We start from the raw sequence: 25,427 nt of genomic DNA on the forward strand, positions 1-25,427 counted from the left end.
CTAGCAGAAGATGAGGGACACACTATTTTTCCCTCGCAAAGGAAGTAAAACTTTACTTCCTCTTAGTCTTCCAACCTATAAACATTTATGTTACAAGAAATTCATTTTAAGTTCCAGGAAGCCCATGGGGGGTTACAGCCTCATGACTGGATTCTCCCCAGTATATGTTCAGGCAGGTTTTGATACTACAACAGCAATGTGTGGATGTGATGAAACACGTTTTCCATAAATCTGTCATGGAGAACTCCCTTTGGATTTCCTTATTCCCATTACAGCCTGCTCACACTTATGGACGTCCAGCTACATCACAGAGTGAGAAGAGTTACAGGAGGCTCCCAGGAAGCAAAAAGCAGATAAAATATCACATGCATGACTTGAAGGACCACTGAGCTTTGTTTTCTGCACATTAGCCCGTGCAAACCTCACAACAATGACAAAATCTCAGTTTTTAAGTTTCAAGGAAGATGACTTTACCGGCTTTCGGCACCCGGGTTGTGTTTTGCAGGTACTCCCCACTCTTATACAGATTCAAAACTCTCTCCAGCTGAGCAGCTGTTTCATCTATTCCCCAGTGAAGTTCTCCTTTAAAAAAGCAGAGGAAAATAATGACTTAGATGAGGAGCATCCTGCACAGGACAAAAGAAGGTTTTATTTGAATGAAGCCCTAAGCTTGGGAGCCCCGTGGTGCCCTGCTCCATGGCAGGGTGGTGACGTGGGCAGGAAATCCCTGAGTTCCTACAAGTTCCTACAAGTTTCCTACCTGACATGGCCCAGGCATTCCAGAGGCTGGCACATCCAGCTGGTAGCCCCAGGCCTGCAGGCTCAAAACACTGAGGAGAACTCCCCACAAGAGATCAACATCAGCCAATACAGGAAACTCCAAAGCTTTGCTTGCTCATTAGCTATAGCCCAGTATCAATTATTTTCCCTTCAGATGCACACTGGGGCAAGGCACTGAAAAACCCTCAAATCAGTGTCACAGGCAACTACTCTTCTCTCAAAGCCACTACCTTGGTAATCAGTAAGGATCTATGGAAATGCCATTTGTGCCTCTGAGGCATAAAACAACAGTGATATCATTGACAATGAGAAAGAGCCTGGGCTTTATCATTAAAATTTCTCCTTCCCAGGACAGAAGTTTTTCTGGACCCCACAAGGAATTGCATTCTGATGCAATTCACCCTGAAGTGTCAGGATGAAACAAATATCTCTGTGAAGCCTAGATGAACTCTAAAAATGGGATTTCTCCCATGTGTGGGCCCATTCTTGCCTTCTTGGTATGGAAGCAATTTTATCCTGGATAAAAAAACAATCCAGTTCTATTGCAGTAAGCACAAAAGCAGCCCCCTCCCTCCCAACCATAATAGATACACTAAAAAAGCAACTACTTGGCATTACCATGTTTATTGTGATTACCTGTTGCATTGACTATCTTATCCAGCAATGGCCTCAGTGAGGATGGAGCACTGTGTGGAAGAAGATAGGTAAAAAAAAACCTGCAATAGAAAAGTAACCAATATTGACTTTTTTTTTTTTTTTAAACAAGAGTTTACAAACATCTGGTATACTCCTGAACATCATAAAGAATAAGATTCCTATTGCTTATATGCCACTGACCTATTCAGGAAATATAATGGCATTCTATACTCAAATGAATACATAGCTGAGACATTCACACACAGCTGTCTGGCATACCTAGACCAAGCTGCTACATACAAGGCTGCCTTGTACCTACGTGTAAATGTTCCATTAATACAGCAATTTGCTGTGAAGCCTCATGGATTGTGACTATTTGCAAAGCTGTCTGTACTTCAACAAACTAAAAGGGTGCCATCAACCCCATAAATCTTGGGCTTGCTTTTTTTTCAAACCTTGAAAGTGCATAAATTAGATTTCTGTTAATTTCTAATAAATGAAATTACTATTTTCTTTACTATAGATTTCTTAGACTTTCAAATTAAGGGCCAGGAGAAAGCCACCTTCTATTGTTTTAACGCTGCTGGAATACAGAATATCCTCTCTGTTCCTATCATTTATCTATAATCAAGATGCATTCATGTAGATATTCACTGATGGAGGTAGAATCACAGAATGGGAGAGGCTGGAAAGCACCACTGGAGGCCAGCTAGTCCAGCCTCCCTGCTCAAGCAGGGCTCCCTAGAACAAGTTACTTAGGATTGTGTCCTCATGGCTTTTAAATATCTACAGAGAAGGAGATTCCACAACTCCATTTTAATGTTTTTCACTACAAAAGAAAAAGAACTGTGCCATTACCATCCCTTGAAGTACATTTAATTTTCATATTCCTCCTTCAGACTTCCACTGCTATGCCAATACTACTACCTATTGCAACTAACTCAGTGTCACAAAAACCAAAGATGGAGATGGGCAGATCAGGATCTGACAGTACAAACAGAACTACTGGACATAGATATTAGCTAATGAAAAGAACAGGAACACAACTGGGAAATTGCCCTGCTTCACATCTAACTTGCAAAGCAAAGTAAACAGTTTTTCAAATACAGAGACCACATTGTCAAATGGAAACCCCCAGGGACTCATGCTCAGGAGGGAGACCAGCAGATGCTTTACAAACACACATTAGAAAATTTAGTTACTGATACCAAAAATTGATAATGGAGGCAGGTTTTATTGAGCTGACACTATTTATACAATGAATATTGCTCTGAAAATGTAACTCCCTTTTCCATCCCAAACAAAAATAATGTTTATGGTTTTCCCAAGTGAGATAATCCACCCGTAGGTTTTCCTGACGATGAGTACAAAACAGCCAATGTAAATACATACAGAAATCTGAAGACCAGCACAGCATTTGTAACAAATAATTTGTCTGGTAAACTTGAGCTCATTGTTTTTGCTTAGAGATTATCCCTAAAGCAGAGTCCAACTGATTGTGAATAGTTCTTTGCAAAAATTCAGTAGCTGTCACTAAGTTTGCTCAATGCTGGCTGGAAGCAAGTCACGGAGGTTATTGTTTTTCCGTAGCTACAGGGCCACAGAAACATGCGACTGTTCTACTGCAAACACCCACATGTGAAATCCTGACATGTACAGACACTGCAGTCTGCACAACTTAACTGCAAGAACATTTGTTATTCATCGATTCCAGGGCCAGTGGTATCCCCTGTGATCTGCATAACACAGACTGTCAGATCCTTTTACATTCGTTCCTACAAATTGTTTCTTTTTGAGAACGATTTGATCCTAATTTAAGAATTCTCAGTGATGGAGAATTCATCTCAGCCATTGGTTAATAGCTCAAAATATTAATTTTGTTTACTTTCAAAACTGTCCAGTGCTTTGAAAAGCACTGTTCCCCCAAAAACTTGGAGGAAAACACAGTGAGATACATTTGTGACAGGGGGTAACCATCTGAAAGTCAAAACAGGCCAGTTCTTGTAGAGGTTTCTCCTAAATGCTTTCTCTCCTTTAATTATTTACCTCATAAAGAAAGCAGCAAGATAGGCTCAAATATGCTCTCAAGGTTAGGGTGTGCTCTGTTTTAGAATTACAAGGGGTTTATGTATTGTTTGACATATTGCTGCTTTTGACTTCTATCTAACAGCTTCAGAGGGCAACCTCTAAGCCTACAGCAACAAAGTACACCTATGAAAATAACAAATTTAGCAGCCTATCCCTAATGAAGTGAGGATTTCACCTTCTGAGACAAGTGCAGAGGGCTCGAAGTAACTCCTTAGCATGGGTGGTCACAGCCTCCCACGGCATGAATCCGCCATTCAACAAAACCCCATGTCTCTATGGAATTAAGGCAAAGCAGGGGCTGAGAACACTGGGGCATTGTGCATGAAATACACACTTGAGAGCAGTTCAAAGGCAATACTAAAAACTGTATTAGAAAAAGACCACTTCCTTCAGCGTGACCAGCAACCTGCCACAAGCCCACCACACCACAGATATGTCCCCACTTACAACCGAGATGGATGGGCGCCTATTAAAGGCTTCTTATCCAGAAACAGTAAAACAGTCTTAACCAAAAGCTAGCAACCTAAGCAAGATCTTTAAGCCAAGCAAATGGAAATGGAAAATCTTGCAGGACACGCTAAATACTGTGCTGCACAACTGCAGATGGCTGTCATGTGGTGCAGCCCATTTCAGTGTGGTCAGCTAATGCGACACACATGCTGGTGAGCGCCCTGCGACCAAAGCAGAAGGCTCTCTTGGAGCAGCCTCTCCTTGCTGTGGTCTGGAAGGCAGTGAATGGCATGGCACTTGAAAGGGAAGCCTAAGAAATGAGCACACCATTATGGCACTGCTCTGAGATCTCCATCCTCCCATCTGGATCAGCCAGAGTGGCCGCCCGTCCCAGCAGCGCCTGTCAGACGGAGCAGCAATGGCAGGATGAGCACGGCACTAAGCATCCACTACTAGCTCCCTGGAAAGCAGTGACATGGCTCCCCCAGCACCCCACACAATCCTCTGGGGGTGTGATAGTTGATGGGGGAGAGCCAAGACCACAAACACAAAGCCATTGCCCAGAAGGACCCAGCTGTAAATCTGGACACAGCTTTAGAATCAAATTTGGAAGATTTGCAATAGCTGAACGCTTCCTCCAGCTGGCCAACTGGTCCAGCATGGCCCATTGCTCACGTGTACCCCACTGTAGGCATAGCACTGGGAGTCAGTCCCACAGCACCTGCTCACACAGACCCGGGGCTGGGAGGGAAGGGTGAAAAGACGACCCTTGCTTTAAGAGGTTTGGGCTTAGACCCCAGAATATCAGCAGCTGAGGGTGGTCCCAGCAGCTCCAGGGACACACTGGGGCTGTTATCACCATACCACAACAGGCTCCAGTAAGGCAGAGAGAGCTAAGCCAGAGGGCAGGATGTGAACTGAGCTCTAAGTCTCCCTCTGAAGCCAGCCCTTTGCTCAGCTGGTGGTGCAAAACATGTGATGACCCCTCTTAACTCACACAAAAGAGCTACTGGAATTGTCACACCACAGAACTTGTGGGCCCCAAGCTCCAAATGTGCTTATGCTTCACTCATATGAAAATCTCTGCTTGAGTGAAGAATTCGGTGGGCTTCAACCAACACAGAATGAGACTGAGTGAATCACACTCAGAGTATGCAAAATATTTCAAACATTATAAAGCCATGTATTTTCACAAATGAAACAATTATTCATGGCTTCACTTACTCCTGGGCATTGGTTCTGAGACAGTATGTGCTCATTGATGTGAATAACTATTAAGGATGCTGGAGCTCTAGGCCCACCCTTAACTCTCCATGGCTTTATCTGATCACAGACCTGTAGGCATTATAGAGATTCCTCTTTTCATTCATGCTCTGACACCGTCCCTCCACTGAGCAGGGCAGGGTGAAGTTTCTCGCAGGGAATTCCATGAAGCAGTCACTGTTACTGGTGCAAGAGCTCTCCTCAACACTGGCATCATCCAGATCTGTCACCTTCAGCTCCCCATCCACGATCACAAACTGCCGAGGGCGAAAATCCAGTAATGTCACCGAGCCAAGAGGAGAGTGAGCCAAGTAATGCAGAAGCCGAACTAAGCTGAGACAGATCTGAAACACAAAACCATGGGTACCTCGCATTGTTTTCTGAGTGCAAAATGTACAACAAAACCACTTTAGCTGAAGATATGCTCATAAATTTATGACTTAATATAAGCATTTTAACTTACCCTCAAAACTAAATGTTGCAACCAAGGTATTTTTCACAGGATTAGTATAGCTGATTGTAAAACCCTGAGAGACTTGAAACAAAAATAAGCTTCTTTATGCTTTCCCACACTATTCTTGAAGCAGGGTTCATTGTTGCTATTCTTACTTTTAACAGAAATAAAAGCATTAACTTTTAATAACACTTTTTGCACAGGCATTGACCACACAATCTGATCTTGCTCTTTTACAAACTCCAGGTCTGGAAATATTGGCTGGACTGCCCTGCACCCATGCCTGGAGCTCCAACTGCAGACAGTGTCTGCATTGCCTCTGTACTGGTCCTGCCTCTTTATTGTTTTTATAATTTTTTCCACTGTTTGCTCTGATTTTTTCCTTTTTCCAGGAGAGAAGGAAGCAAATTCCCAGGAAGAGGAGCTCCACAGGTTCAGTGTAACTCTGTACCATGCCTCAGAGTTAGTGTATGTCTGTCTGCCTTGATATGTCTCCTGTGGTGGACCCTCATGCTCCACTTCGAGGCTGAGGTGGGAGCTCTGTGCTGATGTTTCACTTTTCCACTACAGATTAGAAACTTGAGTAACTCTTACTAGGCAGCAACCCTGATGAACATTGAATTCAGCCCCCTTACCAAAGTCCTGTTTTCAATTCATGCATTCCTTCAGAGTCCACTATGTAACCTATTAATCCAAAGGTGGCAGTACCATGAAAAGTTCCATTTAAATACTGGAACTTTTATTTTATGTATTAAATAAATAACAGGTCTTATTCAGTTTAGCAGGCTTTTTACTGATTATATATAATCTTTGTTTTCTATTAAAATACAATGTTAAGGGCATGTGCATTGAAGTAGTCAAATCCAAATTCAGTCTAGGAGCTTAAACATTACACTCAAGGGTGCACCTCAACACATCCTTGATAAGAAAGCTGAGCACAGCTGAAGTTATCCCTCACTTGTGGGACATTAGAACCATCTCATTCTTCTACCTAAACCTTCTCCTGGCTGACCAGACAAGAACATTTCTCTCCTACTTGCAGGATACCATAGTTCATATGGAGATGTTTGTAAGTGCATACAAGTGTGGTTAGGGGATGCTAAACTTGACCACCCTTACCTCCCCTTGGAAGGACACAGAACTCATGTCTGTATTATCCTGCAATACACTGTAGAGAAAAAGCCCATCCAGCTCAAGCTAACCTATAATATAGGTATCTTCAAATGCCAACAAACCCAGAATTTAGCTTGAGCAAACCCACGGGTTGTCATCCAAAATTATTGCCTTTTCTCAAATGCCAAAAAGCCCCCTGCTCCTGTACCAGCAACCTCTGTGCCCAACCCCAACAGGCTCTGCCATGCAGACCTGCTGCAGGCTGAGACTGCAAATGCCTCCTTACAACAAGCTTTACGCCCAAGTTTTTTGAAGGCTCTGCTCTGTGTCACACACCTATGGATTACTCAGCTTACTGCTCAGTCCATCCACACAAGGAAATTGTCAATTGTAGGAATGACCTCATGGATTTATGCAGTCATTTTCAGGACTGGACCACAAACAAGTCTCACATATCAAGAAGAAAATTTTATTCTCTTCCTTTCTGTATTAGTTGCATCCTAAACAAAGGAATGAGCATGCCATTATTTAGGACTCCATTACAGTGGTCACAGGAATGTTCACCTGTAATTCTACCTCTGTAAAGGTTTTCATCTAATTCTCCTTTATCTCCCTTTGCAACTGCTCACTCAGAAATATCCACACTGGAAAGAAACTTGTCTTTTTATTTCCCATAATCTCTTGGTCATTTATTTTATACATAATTGCTATCACAGTCCATTATTTGCATTCCCTGGATGAGATGAGCTAAAAGCAGGTGGCCCTGTGTTTTGGGAACCTTGCTGAGTACCTCTGCCGCTTATCAAGACCACAATTCTTTCAGGAAAAGAGAGCTGCAGCTTAGTGCAGGCAACACACTTGCTCCAGCTGTATGAGTAAAATAAACTCTGCCAGGGAACATTCCTGGGCACAGAAACTTAATCCCACATGCACACTGGCTAGCATGGTCCTCTGGCCAGGTCTGACCTGCACCAAGGCTGTTCTCCTGCACTGTCCCCAGGCAGGATCCAGAAGGCAGCATGGCCTAGGGACCATTTCCAGCAGGTTCCAATCCTGCTCACAGCCTTCAGAGAGAGCAGGAATGCAAGAGCACAGCCGTGGGCTGCACCTTGCTCTCTCCACCCAGAGCTCACTCAGGCGCACTTTTAATTTTCTGGCACAGATGTAGCCAAGCAATCCAAAGTGTTTCAGATGCAGACTGCTGCTGCCTTTCAACGTCCTAGGGAGTGAACCTCAGACAACGACACATCCCCATACACACCAAGCGAGACAGCTGTCTTGATCAAAGCATTGCTGCAGTCTGGCTTCATTTTGGACAAATTAAGTGTGACCTTTGTGCTCCTGGTAAATTGCCAGTGCGGTGGACAAACTGGGTTTGAGATTTGTGTACGTTTATTTCACTCTTTCCCCAGGAAAAAATGAACAGAGCAGGAAGCAGTAGAAAACAATTATAAAAAAAAAACCTATGATAAGGATCAGGAGAGAAATGTAACATCCTTCTATTGTTTAAATCCCGGTTGCAGAGCACAATGCCAAAACTCCTGGGCCTCAAGCTTTAACAAGTAAGAAATGTTTCAAGATATCATGTAAAAACCATATAACTGGTTACAATTAGATAACACTGACAGACAAAATAACACCGTGTCTTAAACACTACAGAAGGGGAGTGCTGAATACTGCTTCTAAACCAAGATGTAATCATATGCAAAACAAACATTTAATAAATGTGAATTGTGCTGAAGAGTACACAACCCCTGCTTCATAATATTATTTATTTCTCGCTCTCCTAAAGATCCTTATGAAACAGCTGTTACTCACCCGAAATCTGTCTTCCCAGGAAGTCTGTAAAAGCTGAATCATCTCCAGAGGCGAGCCGAGTTCAGTGATGGTGGTCAGTGTGTCTGGGATGTCATTGCTGTCTTGGTAGCAGTAGCCATAGAGCTGAAAACAACACAACCAACATCAGTGCAGGGCACCTTGGCAGGAGGATTCCCAGAGGAGGCTGTGAGCAGTGCTTCTGGCAGGATTTGTCACCCTGCAGGGAACACAGGCTGAAGGACTACATCCAGTGGGCTACATCCAGCCCACTCTGGACCAGTTCATGAAGAACTGCAACCTGAGGGAAGGTCTCAACACCAGAGGTGTTCATGAAGGATTGTCCCCCGTGGGAGGGACCCCACACTGGAGCAGGGGAAGACTCTCAGGAGTCCTCTCCTGAGGAGCAAAGAGTCAGAGAAACAGCATATGGTTAACTGACCACAGCCCTCATTCCCACTCCCCTGCACTGCTCAGGAAAGGAGGCAGGGAAACTGGGAGGGAAGCAGAGCCCAGGAAGAAGGGAGGAGTGAGTAGAACATGTTTTTAAGATTTGGTTTTATCTTTTATTACCCTACTACGATTTGATAAGCTAAATTAATTTTTCCCCAAGTCCAGTATTTCTCCCATGACATTAATTGCTGAATTATTTCTCTCTCTCCTTAACTCAATCCATGAGCCTTTTAAAATATATTCTCTCCCCTCTCCAGCTGAGGAGGGGAGTGAGAGAATGGCTTGCATCCAGATAGGGTCAACCCATGAAAAATATATTACAAAAAATAACAATAATAATAATAATAATAATAATAATAATAATAATAATAATGTAACATATCTATGAATGCAGAAACACAAAACTAAATTACAAGGAAAGGTAATTTAACCTGACTAAATTATACTCACTTTACGCTTAAAAAATACCGTAAAATAGTTGAAATTACATTTTACTGTTTGTGCCTTGAGTGGCAATATGTATTTCAATGACACAGCACTTCGAAAAGCATCTGAAAGGCCCACATTTATCTTTTCCCAGCCAGAAATTGCCTCACACTATACCTGATGAATTTCTGTGTACAGTATCATTAAAGCAGGGCAAATACTCCAAAATATTATTTGCCAGTAGCTTCTACTGGCAAAATTTAAAAAGCATTTAAAAATAAATTTAAAGCATTTAAAAAATAAAAATTTAAAAGCATTTAAATGGCAATTTCAGCCATACTCCAGCTTCTTCTTTTATTTGCTTCCCAAGGATTTTTGAATGATTTCTACTTGCACAAATAATTACACTAGAAGAATATTTAAAGACTGTGGAGGAGAGACTGTCTTGCTTTATATGGAGTGGGACAATGTCTGACAGGCTGGGGGACAGGCTTTTTATGAACTCCCTGCCAAGCCCTGGCAGAGAAGATATTAAATGAGCCAGATAAGAATCTGATCACAACTTTCCAGCCAGAACAGCATGCACATGAAATAAAATTAAATGTAATCTCTGTCCCCAGTCAAATAAAACATATAGTAAAAGGTTTGATGTGAAAATGCAGCATTATAAAAAATGCCCTGTTGCTACTCCTCTGCTGCCTTGCCTTGAGAAATTTGATTTTTCAAACCTCTTTTAGTTTTAAAAAGCTCAGGGAAGATGACAGGGAGTTCCTCAGTGCTGAGGGCACTGCAGAAGAAGTCAGGCTCAGGCAGCCAGGACAGGGACCGATCCCAAATCATGAGGAAAGCAGAGTGCCATGGCCGGAGGGAGCAACCGCGGCAGCACACAGCCCCTGCGAGCAGATTACAGCATCCAGCACATTCTTAAAGCTTGTGACCTCCCCAGGCAGAAAAGCAAAGACCAGGCTAAAGTCAGCAAATATGGGATTTGTTATGAGCCATGCTGCTAGTTTTGACTGTAGCTGTCTACATTTAAAGGAAAAAAGGGTGCCAAAAATGTAAAAGAAGTAAACAGTTTTTCTTTTTGGTGTAAAAATGGCACTGTATTTCAAAACAGCTGCTTAAACATGGACATTAACTTAAACAAAAAAAAAAGAGCTAAAAGATTTTATTTTAAAACAAGCCAAAAAGAGGATTCGTGATAGATGCCAACATGAACATTTGAAGTAGGAAAAGGGACGTTTGTCTTTACTGCCACAACCATGACAAAGATATTAACAGCAATAATTTCTCCATCTAGAGCCATTCAGACCACACTTGGGTTTCTCCCTTATCATCTGTGACACCACTTTTGTGCAGTTTATTGCAGGAGTTAAATCTTAGAGGATCACATCAGCACAACTGTTTAAGCAAACCAAAAGTTGCTTTAAATGAAAATATTTAGTACAACATATATTATTTTCTCAGGGAAGGTTGGATTCTGCAGTCCTTACCAGCTTCTTCCCACCCCTCCTGTGTGTGGGCACACTAAGGAGATGGGCTGAAGCTTGGCAGATTTGAAAACCCTCACTTCCGAGTGTCAAAATCTAGCATCTGTTTCTGTATCATCTGCAGAATTCAATTCTTGTCTTTAGCACAGTAATACTATCCACTGGGGAAAAAAAAGCCATAGGGGAAATTAGCAAGCAATCCAGACTGGGAAATGACAGTATTGCGGTAACTGTTGGTTCACAGTAACACTAATTACAAAAAAGGTATCAGTCTCCATCAGACATTGTTAATATTTGGGAAAACAGCTCTGGGAATAGAAACACAGAAGACAAACAACTATTATCCATTCCTTTTGATTATACAAACATAATACATATATATATATTTACATCAAAAAATATCAAAAAATGAGTTTCGCTATCTATTTATGGCATATGATCACAGGAGTAGAAATTCATTACAGTGCCTCTTTTTGTCTATTGTATCTCAATCTATGAATGTCAATAGTAATAATAACAAGTTAGGTTTGCTCTCAGCTGGAAATTTTGCCCACAATTCTTTCATTTTATTGTCCAGTTTGTACCTTGGCAAAAGTCTTCACTGCCCAAGTATCTGACTATATCTACAAACTAACCTGAGCACTTCATTGATTTTACTTAAGAGAAACCTCTCCAGATACAGTGTTACTACATAATTATATTGGGTTATAAAAGCACAGAAGTCTGAGATATAGAGGATTTATTGGGCCGCATTTATACTTCTCTAAATGAACTCCTGAAACTAAACGCAAAAATGCACATGTAATTACATGGCCATATTTGTATGTGCAATTACCATGATTACAAACTGGGCAAGTCCCAACAGCCAGTTAAGCATCTGAAATGGTTACATTCATCCCCTCCTGATGAACCACGACCCAGCACACAGATGGTACAAAGTTCAGAAATATATAGATGCAAAATATTCCCAGGCAGCAATACTGAGGCCTTCCATTTTAAAAGCTGACTTACACAACACAAGAAACAAGTACAAGGGTACTACCCAAAACATTTTTTTAACTTCTTTTTGTTTTTGTCCAATCCATTTTAAGGTCAGAAATGAGACAGAATGGTTTGTATTCCCAGACAGTGAAGTAAGAAGCAGATAGCTGGTGCATACAATAACAAGAAAAATAACCACACGGGGAAACTGAATATAGCTGGAAGCAAAAGATGAGCCAAAATATCTCCTCTATCTGAAATTCTATTAGGTTGGACATCATTCTCAGCGTCACAAAGCTACGCTTCAGACATATTGAAGAGTGATGGTTTTCATACGCTTTTTCAGTATGGTTCCAATTAAATGAATGGAAAGAAATACAATCCCACATCTTTTTGCTATCTCGAGTCACTGCATTTAAATGCCACCCCAATATATTTTTGTGTAGAATCTAATAGCAAACAGTCACGATACTGGGATGCCTTTCTGTCTGTTTAGAAAAATGTATGCCAGATATGAAATGTTGACCTGTTCTCACATCATGTGTTGTAATTCATTTTTTTCGCGTAGCCTCGTTTACCAAATTATTCCCTCGCCGTTTGGATTTTCTTGTTCGTATAGGCTCAGTCCTGCATTAGTCTTTCTGCACCCAAAATACCCACTGACTCCCAACAGCTTTTAGGTACACTGGGCATACAGGGTCAGCCCTGTGAAAGTAATATTGCATTGTAGGAGCCCATGTCCTTACAGCCGGCCAGTTCACCTCCCTTTACAATTTCCTTTTACTACAAATTATGGGGACAGAGGTGCCTCTTTCAGAGGAGCTGGGGCAGCAGGGGAGAGCAAAAGCAGAGGTCAGCCTCTACACAAAAGCCAACAAGCTTACTGAATAAAAACACACAAAAAAAGAAGCTTATTAAGCTGTCATCAGCAGGGTAAGTCTGTGCAAACATTTAGCCCTCCTGCATTGGTGTAGACACCCCAGCTGGACTTTCCAAAAAATAAATGTCAAACTAGAACCATTGCCAAAGTGCTACATTTCCTTTGTGGAGGTTGCTCAGTCACAAACAGTAGGACCCACCTTTTCCAAACAGGACTCCAGCCACTTTCCCCAGCTGGGGCTCTGGTGGCTCAGCTCGGCTCTGCTGCCAGGCTGGGGCAGGACTGCTGCAGGGCAAAATGCCCCTGCACAGATCATACCACTTCCCTAAAAGTTACAACACATTGTGAATGTTCTTCTCTCTCTACAACCACAAAAACTGGCAATTTCCCCTTTTTTTTTAATGAACATGAGATTTCTGTGAGTCCTGGAATGTGAACTTCAAGCACACTGCTACCAGCTGTAATATAAGTGACAAGCTCAACTGCATTACACCAGAAGTAAATTTCAGAAACCTAACTCTCTTCTCTTTCAATTTGGACTGCTATTCTCTTTTAATTTTGACTACAGTAGGACCCAGCTTCTGCCCACAATAGAAAAGTGCAATGAAATACAATCTCACATGTACGAAGAGTGACAGCAGTCAACACTTGACACAGCCTTTCTTTTCAGAAATACATGGAGACAGAGTTGCTTAATCAAAACTGGTTGTGTCGAGATTGTATTTTGTAGAGTTTTGGTGCCCAGGGGAAATAAGGAGCTCCTACTGGCCTTTCAATGAGCTATTTGCTTAAGCTGCTATGCTTTAAAACCAGAACCGTGCGTTTTAGAAGTTCTTGCTACTTTATTGCTAAGTTAATGTAACATTTCTAGGCAACCAGTCCTTGGATTCACCTTTCATCCTTGAAGCACTCAGACAGTACATCCCTGCAAGAACAGAAATCCCCAGCACAGCCTGATACAGCTATGGTTTACCAGTACATGATCTGAGACATTTCTGTCAGTTTAAGGTTTATTAATCACTTGTGTTTTAAAACTTTGCCCTCCTTGCTGATGCTACATACATCTATAAATATACATACATATACACACAAGCACATATATACACGTATTTTTGTAAATATGACATACATGTATGTGCCTGTTTTGATATCTAATGTATACACACAATATTTGCATATGTATTTTAAAATGGTTTATATATTTTCAAAATACATACTCAATATTTGTATATATTGCCAATCAGCCCAAAAGCACATGGAAACCTGTAACATGCAGGGAACCGGGAAAATGCGTGGGAACTCAATGCCTAAATTTACTAAAGACCAATCCAACTTTCCTGCTATAGAATATATCAAGATGGTGAACGAGAAGTAAATTTATTTTCTCCCATAGAAATCCAGCAATCAAGCCCTACAAAGTGCTGAGTTTCACTGGAAAAAGACTCACACAGAACATCCTCAGCACCATGAAGAACTTTTTGAGAGTGGGACCCAAACTGTGTGCTGACAGCTGTGAGGCAGTATTTTGTCTGCTGGATTTTGGGACTGAGAGAAAGCAGTGAGTAATTAAAATATTAAACTCTAAATTTACAGTTCTGCCTAGGCTTTATTTATAAATGTATTATTATGATTAGCACTAAACTCCAGGAGAACTAAAAGGTACAAGAATCTCATTCCTGGCACCATTCCTAAACATGTTACTAAACGTTTTCATTAATAGAAAAAATTGGAATGTAGTACTCAGAAACAGAACACTATGTGTATTTACCCATATCTGTTGCTATATCCATAAAGGTCCACAGATATCTCCATATATTTTAGAGGTATATGTGTGTATACATATCCGTACATACCTGCTGTTCTGACACATATTATGTTGGCTATAATCTTATGATTTAGTAACTTTATCTCCCTTTTACTCTCCCTGCTTTCCTTATATTCTGAAGTGGAAAATTCTTCTACTAAAAACATTTACAGCTCTTTGAATTTGCATTGCACTGCACAAGCTCAAGGCCCAACCCTGCAAATATTTAGTCACTCAAGCAGCCTCCTCTTGTAAAGCCTTCCAAGGAAGACAAATGGATCACTCATACAACCACGATTTCAATGGAAACAGGCTGATATCACTGGAGGCATAGTTCATTATCTTGTAAATAGCCAGATCAGAAGCTCCCCTGACCTCCATTCACATCACTCAGTTCCACTGCACCACAAGTTTAACCCTTTGTCATGACATGATTTTGCATTACAAAACTGTCAAGCAAGCTCTGTGCATCACATGTTCAGTAACGCTTGTCTTGGATTCATTGTAATAAATCCATCTGTATAATTTTTCTTTCTTAGGCATGAGTCATTTTCAACTTTATCGTGGTAAGCTTTAAAGTAAGCTTGGAGTCTATCTCAAGCTTCACAGTCCAAGAAAAAAGGCAAGTCTATCCAAACAAACTTGCTCCAAATTTGGCCTAAAACAATATAAAATACCCATGTCTGGTGTCTGTTACCCAAACTGAGCAGTTCAGCTGAGTGTGATGAAAAATAACAAGACCTTTAAAATTAGTCGAGTTAATATTAGTATTAGCAGAGTGCCTGTGAGAACTAGTTTTTGTCAAGTTTTTCATGGCCATCACTCAAATGAAAATGGCAACAGAAGTTAGATGTCATGGGGCATCTACCTGAACCACCAGATGACTGTGTTGACACAAGAATCCATCAAAAATATCTTTTAAAAAGACCAGTATATTTGACACAGACACTTCACAAACCAGGACTGCAACACTTCCAAGGATGGTCTGAGCTGATGCCTGAATCCACCAACACTGTGTCCATACAGAGAGCAGAAAGACAGAGGAGCAGAGCTATGCCAGCCCTGGTGTCCCCTTCCAGGGGTCCTCTCCTCCTCCCTGGCCAACCACCATGCCCCTGCCTAGCCTTCCCAAACACAGCTGCAACTAGAAGACAGAGCATGTGCAAAAGGGCCACAATGATGCAATTCAGGGATAGGATTGGATAGGATATTTCAGTTGGTCTGTTGGAAGGGACAGGAAATCATGTAGTCCAACTTCCTGACCATTTCAGAGCTGACTAAAAGTTAAAGGATGTTATTGAGGATATTGTTCAAATGCTTCCTTAATACTCATAGGCTGGGAGCATTGACCACCTCTTGAGGAAGCCTGTTCCAGTGTTTGACCACCCTTCTTAGTGTCAACTCTCAACCTTCCCCAGTGCAGCTTTGAACAATTCCCACGTGCCTTATCACTGGATACCAGGGAGAAGAGATTTACCTAGCTATCCCACACTGGGGGGCAGGGGGAATGAAAGGATAAGTTATAAAAACCATGTGCTTCCCTCCGCAATTGTGTCCTGGTCATAACTAATTCCAGGCCAGGATATTGATGGCCCGGAATGACCTCATTCATTCATTGTTGCTCCCATGAAAAACGGCAAGCAGCAAGGGAGAACTTGATCATACCCACAGCATCCTGTGGTGACCACTGATCTCTCCAAGCCACTGAGCAGAAGAAGCAGTGCTGGGCTCTTCTCAAAGAAACTAGATGAGGTTGCAAGTCATCAACTCCCATAAAGGAGGCAGAAATTCAAACCAGTCTTCTGGAGTGATTTACATGGCACATAAAACTGAGAAACAACCATAGAAATCATTCAACAAATGATTGGGATTAGTTTTATGAATGCTACTTTTAAAAGGAGGGACAATGTAGCCCTTCTAACTTACGTGATGACATGTGCCTTATGGAAAGTCATGCCTGCCAGCAGCTTTGCAAGTTCAACACCCTCTGCCATCCCAAGGAATTCAATGGGAAAAAAATACTATTTGGTGACTTCAGCATCAAGATGTGCAGCTTGCCTTCCAGGGACAGGAACAGTTAAGAGTGGGATTGCAATTGTATCAGCTCTATGCTTCCAGCAGCTCTGGAGTTCTTGTGTTCTTGTTAACAGATCCTTTCTTCACTCTTAAAAGTGCAGGATAACATCTGGGCCTTTTGGGAAGCAGTCTCACAATAAAGAAGCACTTTGTGTAATTCTTCTTTCCTCGCCAAACCGCATCTGTCTGCTCTCCCTGCCCTTCTCCACTCCAGGCCGAGCTCCGTGGGGCTGTGGGGACATCTGCTAGCAGCAGCGGGCTGTCTCTGCCGAGCCATCAGTAGGTGGCACTGCCTGCTTTTTTCTCTTACCACATGAATGCCCATCCCCAACACCTTCTGTCGACCACCACTAGCCACCTCGAAGTGTGCCCAAGAGAGCTAAATACCTCATCTCCTTCAAGGTGCACCTACAATAATGTCAAGCAATGGATTGACTGAGGCAAAGGAGCCACTCCATCACGGCTCCCCAGGCAGTGGTGGTGGCAGCAACTTCCAGAGGAAGGAGGTGGCCAGCAAGAGGTGCCAACCTCCCCTGCCAAGGTATGACAGGCTCATCTGTCTGGGAGCTGAGGTTCCTCTGATCCCAACACCAGGTAAACAGCCACTATCTTGCACCACGAGGTGGCCTCACTCATCTTTAACAAACCTGTCCCAAGAGCACCTCAACTGAGGTAATTGAGAAAAACATTCCCAGTCTAAGATAACCTTCCTAAATGTGGCAGTCCTGTATCTGGGGTGCATAGTCAGAGCCCATCCAGCTCCAGCCTCAAAGGTTAAATCTCACTAGGCACTTGGTTTTGAAAGATCCCCAAGAACTGGGAACCTCTGCTGCCCCATCTACAAATTAAGAATGACAAATTCTCCATATACACTCCCACCAGCTGCTATCAGCAAGCGCAGCACTTTCCTCAGGTCAGTAGTTCCCAGAGTCCTGATGGCCAAACTGCAGCCAGACAGAGAAAAGACTTGTTGCTGCGAATCCTGCACCACTGCCACCACAAAAACGATTCAATGGCCACCTGCTGGCAACAGGGAAGAGGTCCCTGAGTAGCTGTTTCCACAACAGCACAATCTCCCCTTCCCCCTGCCTTCTGTGAAAACAACAGTAGAATCCTGCAAGAGGGAGGGTGAAGGACCAGACCTTCAAGACTCCATACAATCCCTATGCAAATAAGTTTGCCCTGGAAATTAATTGTATATTGACTCTCTTCACACTTGGAAAGATTGTCTACTTCCACCTGGAATAAGCAAACCATATACAAAGCTTTATTATTTTAATTCTCGCATTGAAATTAAAACTGCCCTATCCCATTGGCTATGCATATGTATAGGAAAACCATCAGGGTAAAAAAATCTCTTAATTATCACATGTAAAGAAAAGAAAATCCTGTTTAAAAATGGGTATTTAAAAATATTGTGATTGGCTGGCACATCTTAAGTCTACTTGTCAGCAGTAAGTGATGTACTATTTGCAGTCTATTTTAATAAACTAATTTTGCAAGAGACAAATATTCTCCCTGTAAATCATGACCATCTTTAAAAAAATCAGTTACCAATACAATAGAGCTAACTCGCCCAATTCATATAGAAACTGCTTTGATATTTGGATGGTGACTTTTCTAGTGCAGATGCCATCTCAGTATTTCAACTACACACTTTAACTTCACACTAAAGCTAAATAAGCTAAATGAACTGAACTCGTCCGGGCAGCCAGCAAGCCATTGGTGCTGTTAGTAGCTAAGTGTCTTCCACCAGCATCAGCCAAAACCAAACCTTATCCCTGAGCTTTTGTGTGTGTTTTTAAAGAGAGCGGTAGCTTCTTCTTAAATGAATCATTGTGAACTCACACTGAAAGTGCTGATAAATAGTTGTCACAGAAATAAGCTTGCACTTTTCCAAACGTCTGCAGTTTCAGACCTTCCCTCCCTTCTCTTCAGCAATGCAAAGACGAAGAAAGAACGGCACCACCCTTAATTCTGATACTCCAAGGCTATAATTACATTATTACTGTAAATCAAACATTGCCTTTGTGTCACTACAATTGTGCTCGTTGTTTGAAATTAACTGCAAATGGTTTGATTTTCTTTTCTTCCTCAAATATGGGCAGGGAGGAATTAAAGCACTCTAAATCATCTCCCTCACTAAAATGCTCAGAAAGCCAGGATTCAAACAGCAGCATGTGAACTCTGCAAGAAAAGAAATCGCAGCACGGAGTGAAAGGAAGAGATCGGGCACCGCATTCGACAGAGCGACTGCAAAGCAATTAGCGGGCCGCTAAATCCTCTGTTACAACAAACCAGTGACCCAGTTCCCCCTCTTCCCCAGTGCCCTTCATTATAAAATCAACTTTAATGAACTACCCCTCTCTTCGCCACTCCAAAGCAAATATATTTCCACTGCAGCCTGCACCTGCCCTTCCCAGCGGCTGCCGCCCCAGGGAGCCCCGGGCAGCCCCAGACGGCGGGGGCAAGGGGGAATGACAGCCCAGCGCTGGCCCTTCGTGCAAGTGACGGAGCAGAGCGTGGAAGGAAAAACAGGAAGGCAAGCTGCCTTCGCCTCAGCATTGCCTAATGTGAAACCACTCTTCCTCTTGCTAGTTTTCCGTGTTTCTTTTGCTAGACTTGATTCACCACATCTGCCAGAGCTGACACATCTGGCTCCTTCCCCGGGCGGAGGGCACGGTGGATATGTCAGCATGTTGTCTAAAGGCACTGGTACTTTCTGGAAAGAGCTCTTTTCCCTTCTATCATATATCGTACAACAATCAAGTCTTTTTAAAAGGATGGCTTAAAAAAAAAAAAAAAAAAAAAAAAAAAAAAAAAAAAAAAGCTGATTTTGACAAGAGACAGGCCAGAATGAGAACTGCTGAGACAGTAAAGAACAAGCCTGTTATCTTACAAACTACACTTCAGGCTGTCAGCTGCCAGAGATTTACAGGAAAACCCCCTTTCCTAGGACTGAATGGACACGAAACTTGATTTTCAGCAAAAGAAACTCATGAACGCACTCACCGCCACCAGGCCCTGACCGGGGCCGGGGATACCCGGGAGGGTTCCGCTGAGGCAGGGCGGCTGCCGGCCGCCTGCGTGGCCGCGTCCCTGGGGTCGCTCCCTCCCACGCCCGCGGCATGGGGAGGCGGAGGAAGAGCTCCCGCTCTCCTCAAGCGGCCCGGCTTCGCCTCCAGCCCCGGGCGGCCGCCAAGGAGCGCCCCGGTGAGTGCCGCGCCCTGCCCCATCCCTCCCGGCTCGCCCGCCCGCCCCAGCCCTCCCCCGGCACGGCAGGGTGACAGGAGGGTGGCACGTCCTTCCTGCTAATTATAGCAGCCGGCTCGTATTTGGGTATGCCGGGGACGGCCGGGGAGGGGGAAAAGGAGCAAAACAGAGGTAAGAAGCAAAGGCAGGGAAGCTCCCGGGCCTCGCTGGCCTAGAATATGTGGCATAGTGCCTTTGGCGACTGTAGCCAGCGCGGTCCTCCTGCTCCAATGGGAGCTGAAGCGCCTGTCAAAAGCCAGGCTGATTGAACTGATTCCTCTGCCTCGGCAGCAAACCTTGGACAGTGAATTCTAAGCCCTGGGCCGACTTTTGGTGAAAACAAGTTAAAAATCATGAAGTCAGCCGATCCTGTCCTGTGTGAAATTTTAACAGAGGCATAACCAATATATTTCGTGTTATTCCCTGGCGCCCCGTTTTCCACATCGGTTCTACGACTCCTGCGTGACACCGGAGACTTGCTCCTGGCCCACAGAGCTGTCCCGACAGTGTCCAGATAGCGCCTGTCAGGTCGATATTTCCCGTCTCCTTTCAAGGCAATGCCTTATCACCCTGACTCAGGCCGCAGCGCCCTGGCCCCGTGCGCCCCCACCCCGCGGGGCATTAAACAGCAAAGCGGGGACGTCCGGGGCCGCCGGCTTCTCCTCCCGGCCTGGCAGCACCGCGGGGGATGATGCAGCAGGAGGGCAGGCGAAGGGAAACACAGTGACAAAATCGGAACGAATCTGAAAACATGTTTCTGCTTTAAATGTAATCTATTTTTAAATGGGGTGGCATGTAAATATGAAGCCCTAACTAACAGACGGGATTTTTGCCCATGAGAGCGTTTTCCCAGCACGAAGGCTGGGCGTGTTTCTCCTGGCGCTGGTGGAAGTGCCTACTCATCCTCCAGCTCCTCCTGCCCCGGCCTCCCCGCCAAGGGACACCGTGCATCTCGCCTGCGCTTCCCCCCTTCGGAGTCCACCTGACATCCCGGACCAGAGAAGCGAATTACTGTGGTTCCTCCACATCATCCCGAACCGGAGAAGAGAATTCCTGCGGCTCCTCCAAAGTTTGCTGTGGGGGGAAGGGGGCGCTGGGCAACTTCGGCAGCGCTGCCAGAGGAGCCCCCACCCACACCTGCGGGACAGACAGCACACCCCACTTCCTTTTCATGAGAGGGATGGCTCCAAATTAATGCCAAATTAATCTTTCCAGAGAAGAAAACTACACATGAGTAAAACGGGAAAGGAATGCTAGTGCCTACCAAAATGACTCAACTTTAAAAAACACACACTGGCCAACTCGCTTACACCAAAAGAAAAAAAAAAAAAGAAAAAAATCAAAACAAAACCAATCTTGGGGGGAAACAAAATCCTCTCAGAGCAACCAGTAACGATGGCTGCACTGAAGCATGGCTTTTCCGAACAGAATTCATCATAGCTTAAGAGGAACAACTAATAGCCTTCTAGGAGTGCAAGGTTTTGTAGTTTGTTCTCCCTATGCATTATACTTAAGACCTGGCCCCACAGAGGAAAGAGTATGGAAGAAGGAAGGAAAGGAAGGAAAGGAAGGAAAGGAAGGAAAGGAAGGAAAGGAAGGAAAGGAAGGAAAGGAAGGAAAGGAAGGAAAATGTCTATTTTCTTGTGGATAAATCAAGACTAGCCTTTCTTTGAACAGTTTATGAAACTCGAGAGCTTTGATCGCTGGGATCTGAAGTTCTCGTGGGGGAGCTGGTACTCCTGCTGCAGCTGCTGAAGAAGAAACACAAAACTCCTTTACCCGATTCAGTTCAAAAAGCACCTACTGTGAGACCGTCTGGTCTAACGTTCATTTTTTATTCTACTGCAACGCTCATGCTATGCGAAACGCAATAGGAATTTCCATACCAGCATTTACATCCAAATGGACCCGCTGAGATTCACGCTGATGTGTAACAGCCCTACAATGCAGCCCCTTCTGGCAAGTGCCGCGGTGCCGGCGCAGCGGCCAGCAGGACTCCCACCCGGCCTGTCCTGGGTGAGCCCCCTACGCTGACCCGTGTGCCGGCGCTGCGCGGATCCAGCTGAGTCCGCCGGGAGTCCCAGCAGAGGCTGCCAGGGGTGATCCCACCGCTGCCTTTTCTTCGGGGGTACCGGAGCCAGCGGCGCTTGCATTCAAACCGGCCCTTATTTCCCGCATTCGGGAAGTACTTGTGGATTTCCGAGTCCTTCCTCAGCCTCCCCCTCGCCCCCTTCCTCACCTCAATATTAATTTTGTTTACGAGGAAGCGGGATCTGAGCGCAAGCCGCAGGGCCGGCCGCCGCGGGGGGATGCCGTGGTGGGAGGGGGCCGGAGGGGGAACGCGTCGCATCCCGCACCGCTCCCGGCCTTGCCTGGGGCCCGGCGCGCCCCGCCGGGGCGATTCACTTGTCGCCGGGGGGTGAGCACCGCCGCTACCCATCGACGCGCCTTCCCGCGGACACGCGATGGGGACGGGTGCTACGGGACCGCCGTGCCGGAGACAGGGACATCTGCCCCGGCGACCGCGACCCACACCGCGCCGGCGGAACGGGGGACGGGGGTGTGTGTGCGAACTCTCGGGAGCTCCCCCGGGCACGGTCCCGGCCCGCTCCCCGCGCACGCCGGGAGTGGCGGCGGTAGCTCCGACAGGTTGCCCGCGGTGGAACTGAGAGCGCCGGGGAAAAGCAGCGCGACCCACCCGCCCCGGCGGGGCTCCGGGGCCGCACCCGCGTACCTGCAGGACGTTGGCGTGGCGCAGCCGCTGCAGCAGGATCATCTCTTTGACGATCTTGTAGGCGGCTAGGCGGTAGCAGTCCCCCAGGGCGGAGAACTGCCGCACGCAGTGGGCGATGTCGTGCCCGCCGAAGTCCACCGCCTTCAGGGCCACGGCCAGCGTGCGGTTGAGGACCGCCTTGTAGACCGCCTTGGTGTAGCCCGAGCCCAGGTACTGCACGCCGCTGACATCGCGGATGTCGCGGCAGCCCAGCAGCGGCGGCTCCAGCGAGAGTTCGGCCGAGGCGCCGGCCCACGGCTCCGCCGCCTCTCGGCCCCGCGGCCCCGGCGGCCGCGGCTGCTCCGCCGAGGTGCGCGGCGGCGCCAGGTCCATCAGGCGCCGCTCCCGCGGCCGCAGCGGCCGCCGCCCCGCCGCCGCCGCCCGGTGCTGCCGGTAGCGCAGCACCTCCTCGTAGCGCTCGCGGATCTGCCGCGCCAGGGCGGCCTGGCCGCCGCCGATCTCCTCCTCCGGCGGGTAGAGGGGGGCGCCGGGCGGGGAGGGGGGCAGCTCCTCGCGGGGCGGCGGCGGGTGCTCGGAGCCGGGGATGAAGAGGAGGTTGAGCAGGGTGCCCAGGAGGAAGGCGAGGCAGCAGCCGGCCGCCACCGCCGTCTTCCTGCGCCTCATCGCCACTTCGCTGACGGCTTGTCCAGCCTTTCGGGCTTCTCTCCTCTCGCCCCTTCCCCGGGAACCAGCTCCGAGGCTTTTTTCTTTTTCTCCTTTTTTTCTCCCCCTTTTTTTTCCCCCTCCCGGCTATGCCGGCGGCAAAACGGCCCCGGGCGCTCAGCCGGAGCTCAGCCCCTTACGACGCGCCCGCATGACACTTGCCTCCCTGCTTTTAAGGCTCTGAAGCACTTATTATTAGCGGGACACGGGGCGGGCGGGGGGATCCCCGTCCCGCTGCCCCCGCCGACGCGCGCTGATTGACAGCCCGGCCCTTCCCGCGGCCCGGCCGAGCAGCAGGGGGGCCTGGGAAACGTAGTCCCCCGCAGAAGCCCCGCCGGCCGCCGGCGAGCCCGGGAGCCGGGACTACATCTCCCAGGCTCGGCCGAGCCCCCCGGCGGGGAAGGCGCGGAGAGGGGCGGGACGGGCGGGCGGACCCCCCCGACGGGCGCTACCGGGCAGGGCGGGCCCTGGGCGCTGCCGCCGGGCGGGGAGGGAGGGAGCTGTATGGCTGTGGCTCTTCCCACGCGTGGCCGCGCAGCCCGGGGAATGTCGCGCCGGCAGCGGTGTGGGCGGGATGCCCTTATCCCCCTCCCCGGCAGCCAAGGGGTTTGGGGTGGTGTGTTGTACGGGCATCCACTTACCACCACCGAGCCACACAAAGGAGAGGGGTTCGATGTCTTTTCCACACCAAAATAAAGCGAAAGGAGGCGGCTGCCGCCCGGAGATGTCGGTTCGTCATTGGGAGTGAAAATTGCAGCGGTCGCGCCCCCTCCAGCTGCGGCACAGCGCGGAGGAGAGCAGAGAGGGGATGGGGCTGCGTGTCACCCACGGGAAAGAACAGCCACAAATCACGGGCTCGGCAGGGGGTAGCCCCTGCCCCGTTGGAAATGTGAATTGCAGGGGTAAGCGCTAATGACATGGTTATCCATCAAGCCCACATTACGATGCTGTTAGCAACTAATTAACAAATACAATCAGTCCGCGAAACTTCCACAAAGGAGAGACCATCAACAACAGAAAAGCCGTAAAGAGTCAGGCGAGGCAAAGTTCACCACAATAGAAGTGGGAAATCATTTCCAATAAGGGAAAGGGACGAGACATTTCGGTAATACACATCGGAGAGACCGTAGGGAAAAAAAACAACACACACAAAAAAAAAAAAAAAAAAAAGAAAAAGAAAGAAAGAAAAAAATTTAAAAACACCAAAATAGCAGCCGCGGTTCCTGGGAACTCGCGATCAGTGATCGTCTGCCTTTCCTCCAGCACTGACAAAAACCGGAGTAACTCGGGGTAACTCAGCCCCCAGACTCCGCCCGTCCGCTGCCGGCGCCCGGGAACCGGAGGCAGCGGCGAGACCGGGAGGAGGCAGCCTCGGCAGGAGATGTGGAGACCGACCGTCTCTCCAGCAGCCCCAGAGCCTTTCTGTCGCCGCTTCCCGAGAGCCCTGCGCAGGCACCGGGAGCACGGCCCACCCGCGGCCCCGCACACGGCGCGGGCAGAGGCTCGGACTGCTGCCGGACCAGGCGCCCCATGCCCGCGGGACTCCCGGGGGGGCCTGACACCAACCACCGCAGAAAAGTGACGGGAGGGAGCGTAATCACCAATTAAAACAAAAATAACAACTGTAGGAAGGGGGGGCTATCTGCCCCCGAAGGGACAGCAGGCTCCCGGGCACCCAGCCCAGCCTCCGCAGGCGCGCCGCTCCCGCATCCCGCTGCGCGCTGCCCCGCGGAACTCGCTCCGCCCGCCGGGGCGGTGCCACCTGCCCTCCCCGCGGGTGAGGACCACGGCTCGGGGGGAAGCTTTCATGGACGGGGTGGGGTTTTTGTTTGGTTGGGGGTTCGGGTCTTCTCCTGTTTCTTCTTGGGGTTTGAGTTTTTTCCTTTCCTTCATCGTTTCTGTTCTTACCTATCGGGAGCAGCGTTTTACCCTCCAGAGGCAGCCCGTCCCGCTGCGATGAGTGGGATTTTCACGGGTGTAGAAGACGGGTAGCAGGCCATTTTTATGGGTTTCTTTCCAAAGTAAAGGCG

The 25,427-nt window shown here is 46.7% G+C and overlaps 1 protein-coding gene across 2 annotated transcripts in view; it reads right to left on the minus strand.

The window, feature by feature from the left end:
• The window catches only part of PKDCC (protein kinase domain containing, cytoplasmic), a 36,146-nt gene extending 12,146 nt beyond the window's left edge, over positions 1 to 24,000 (minus strand). The window contains exons 1-5 of one of the 2 annotated variants that reach the window (XM_038132496.1): positions 22,696 to 24,000; positions 8,603 to 8,725; positions 5,290 to 5,561; positions 1,417 to 1,466; positions 475 to 582 (exon numbers count right to left, since the gene is read on the minus strand). In XM_038132496.1, the coding sequence (XP_037988424.1) occupies positions 475 to 582; positions 1,417 to 1,466; positions 5,290 to 5,561; positions 8,603 to 8,725; positions 22,696 to 23,358 (1,216 nt within the window). In that variant the 5' untranslated portion in view covers positions 23,359 to 24,000. Of the gene's footprint in view, positions 1 to 474; positions 583 to 1,416; positions 1,497 to 5,289; positions 5,562 to 8,602; positions 8,726 to 22,695 lie in introns of both variants that reach the window. The other variant, XM_038132495.1, reaches the window with a different exon arrangement.
• Positions 24,001 to 25,427: the final 1,427 nt, after the last annotated feature.

Source organism: Motacilla alba, chromosome 3 (assembly GCF_015832195.1).
Source record: "Motacilla alba alba isolate MOTALB_02 chromosome 3, Motacilla_alba_V1.0_pri, whole genome shotgun sequence".
Lineage (NCBI taxonomy): Eukaryota > Metazoa > Chordata > Aves > Passeriformes > Motacillidae > Motacilla > Motacilla alba.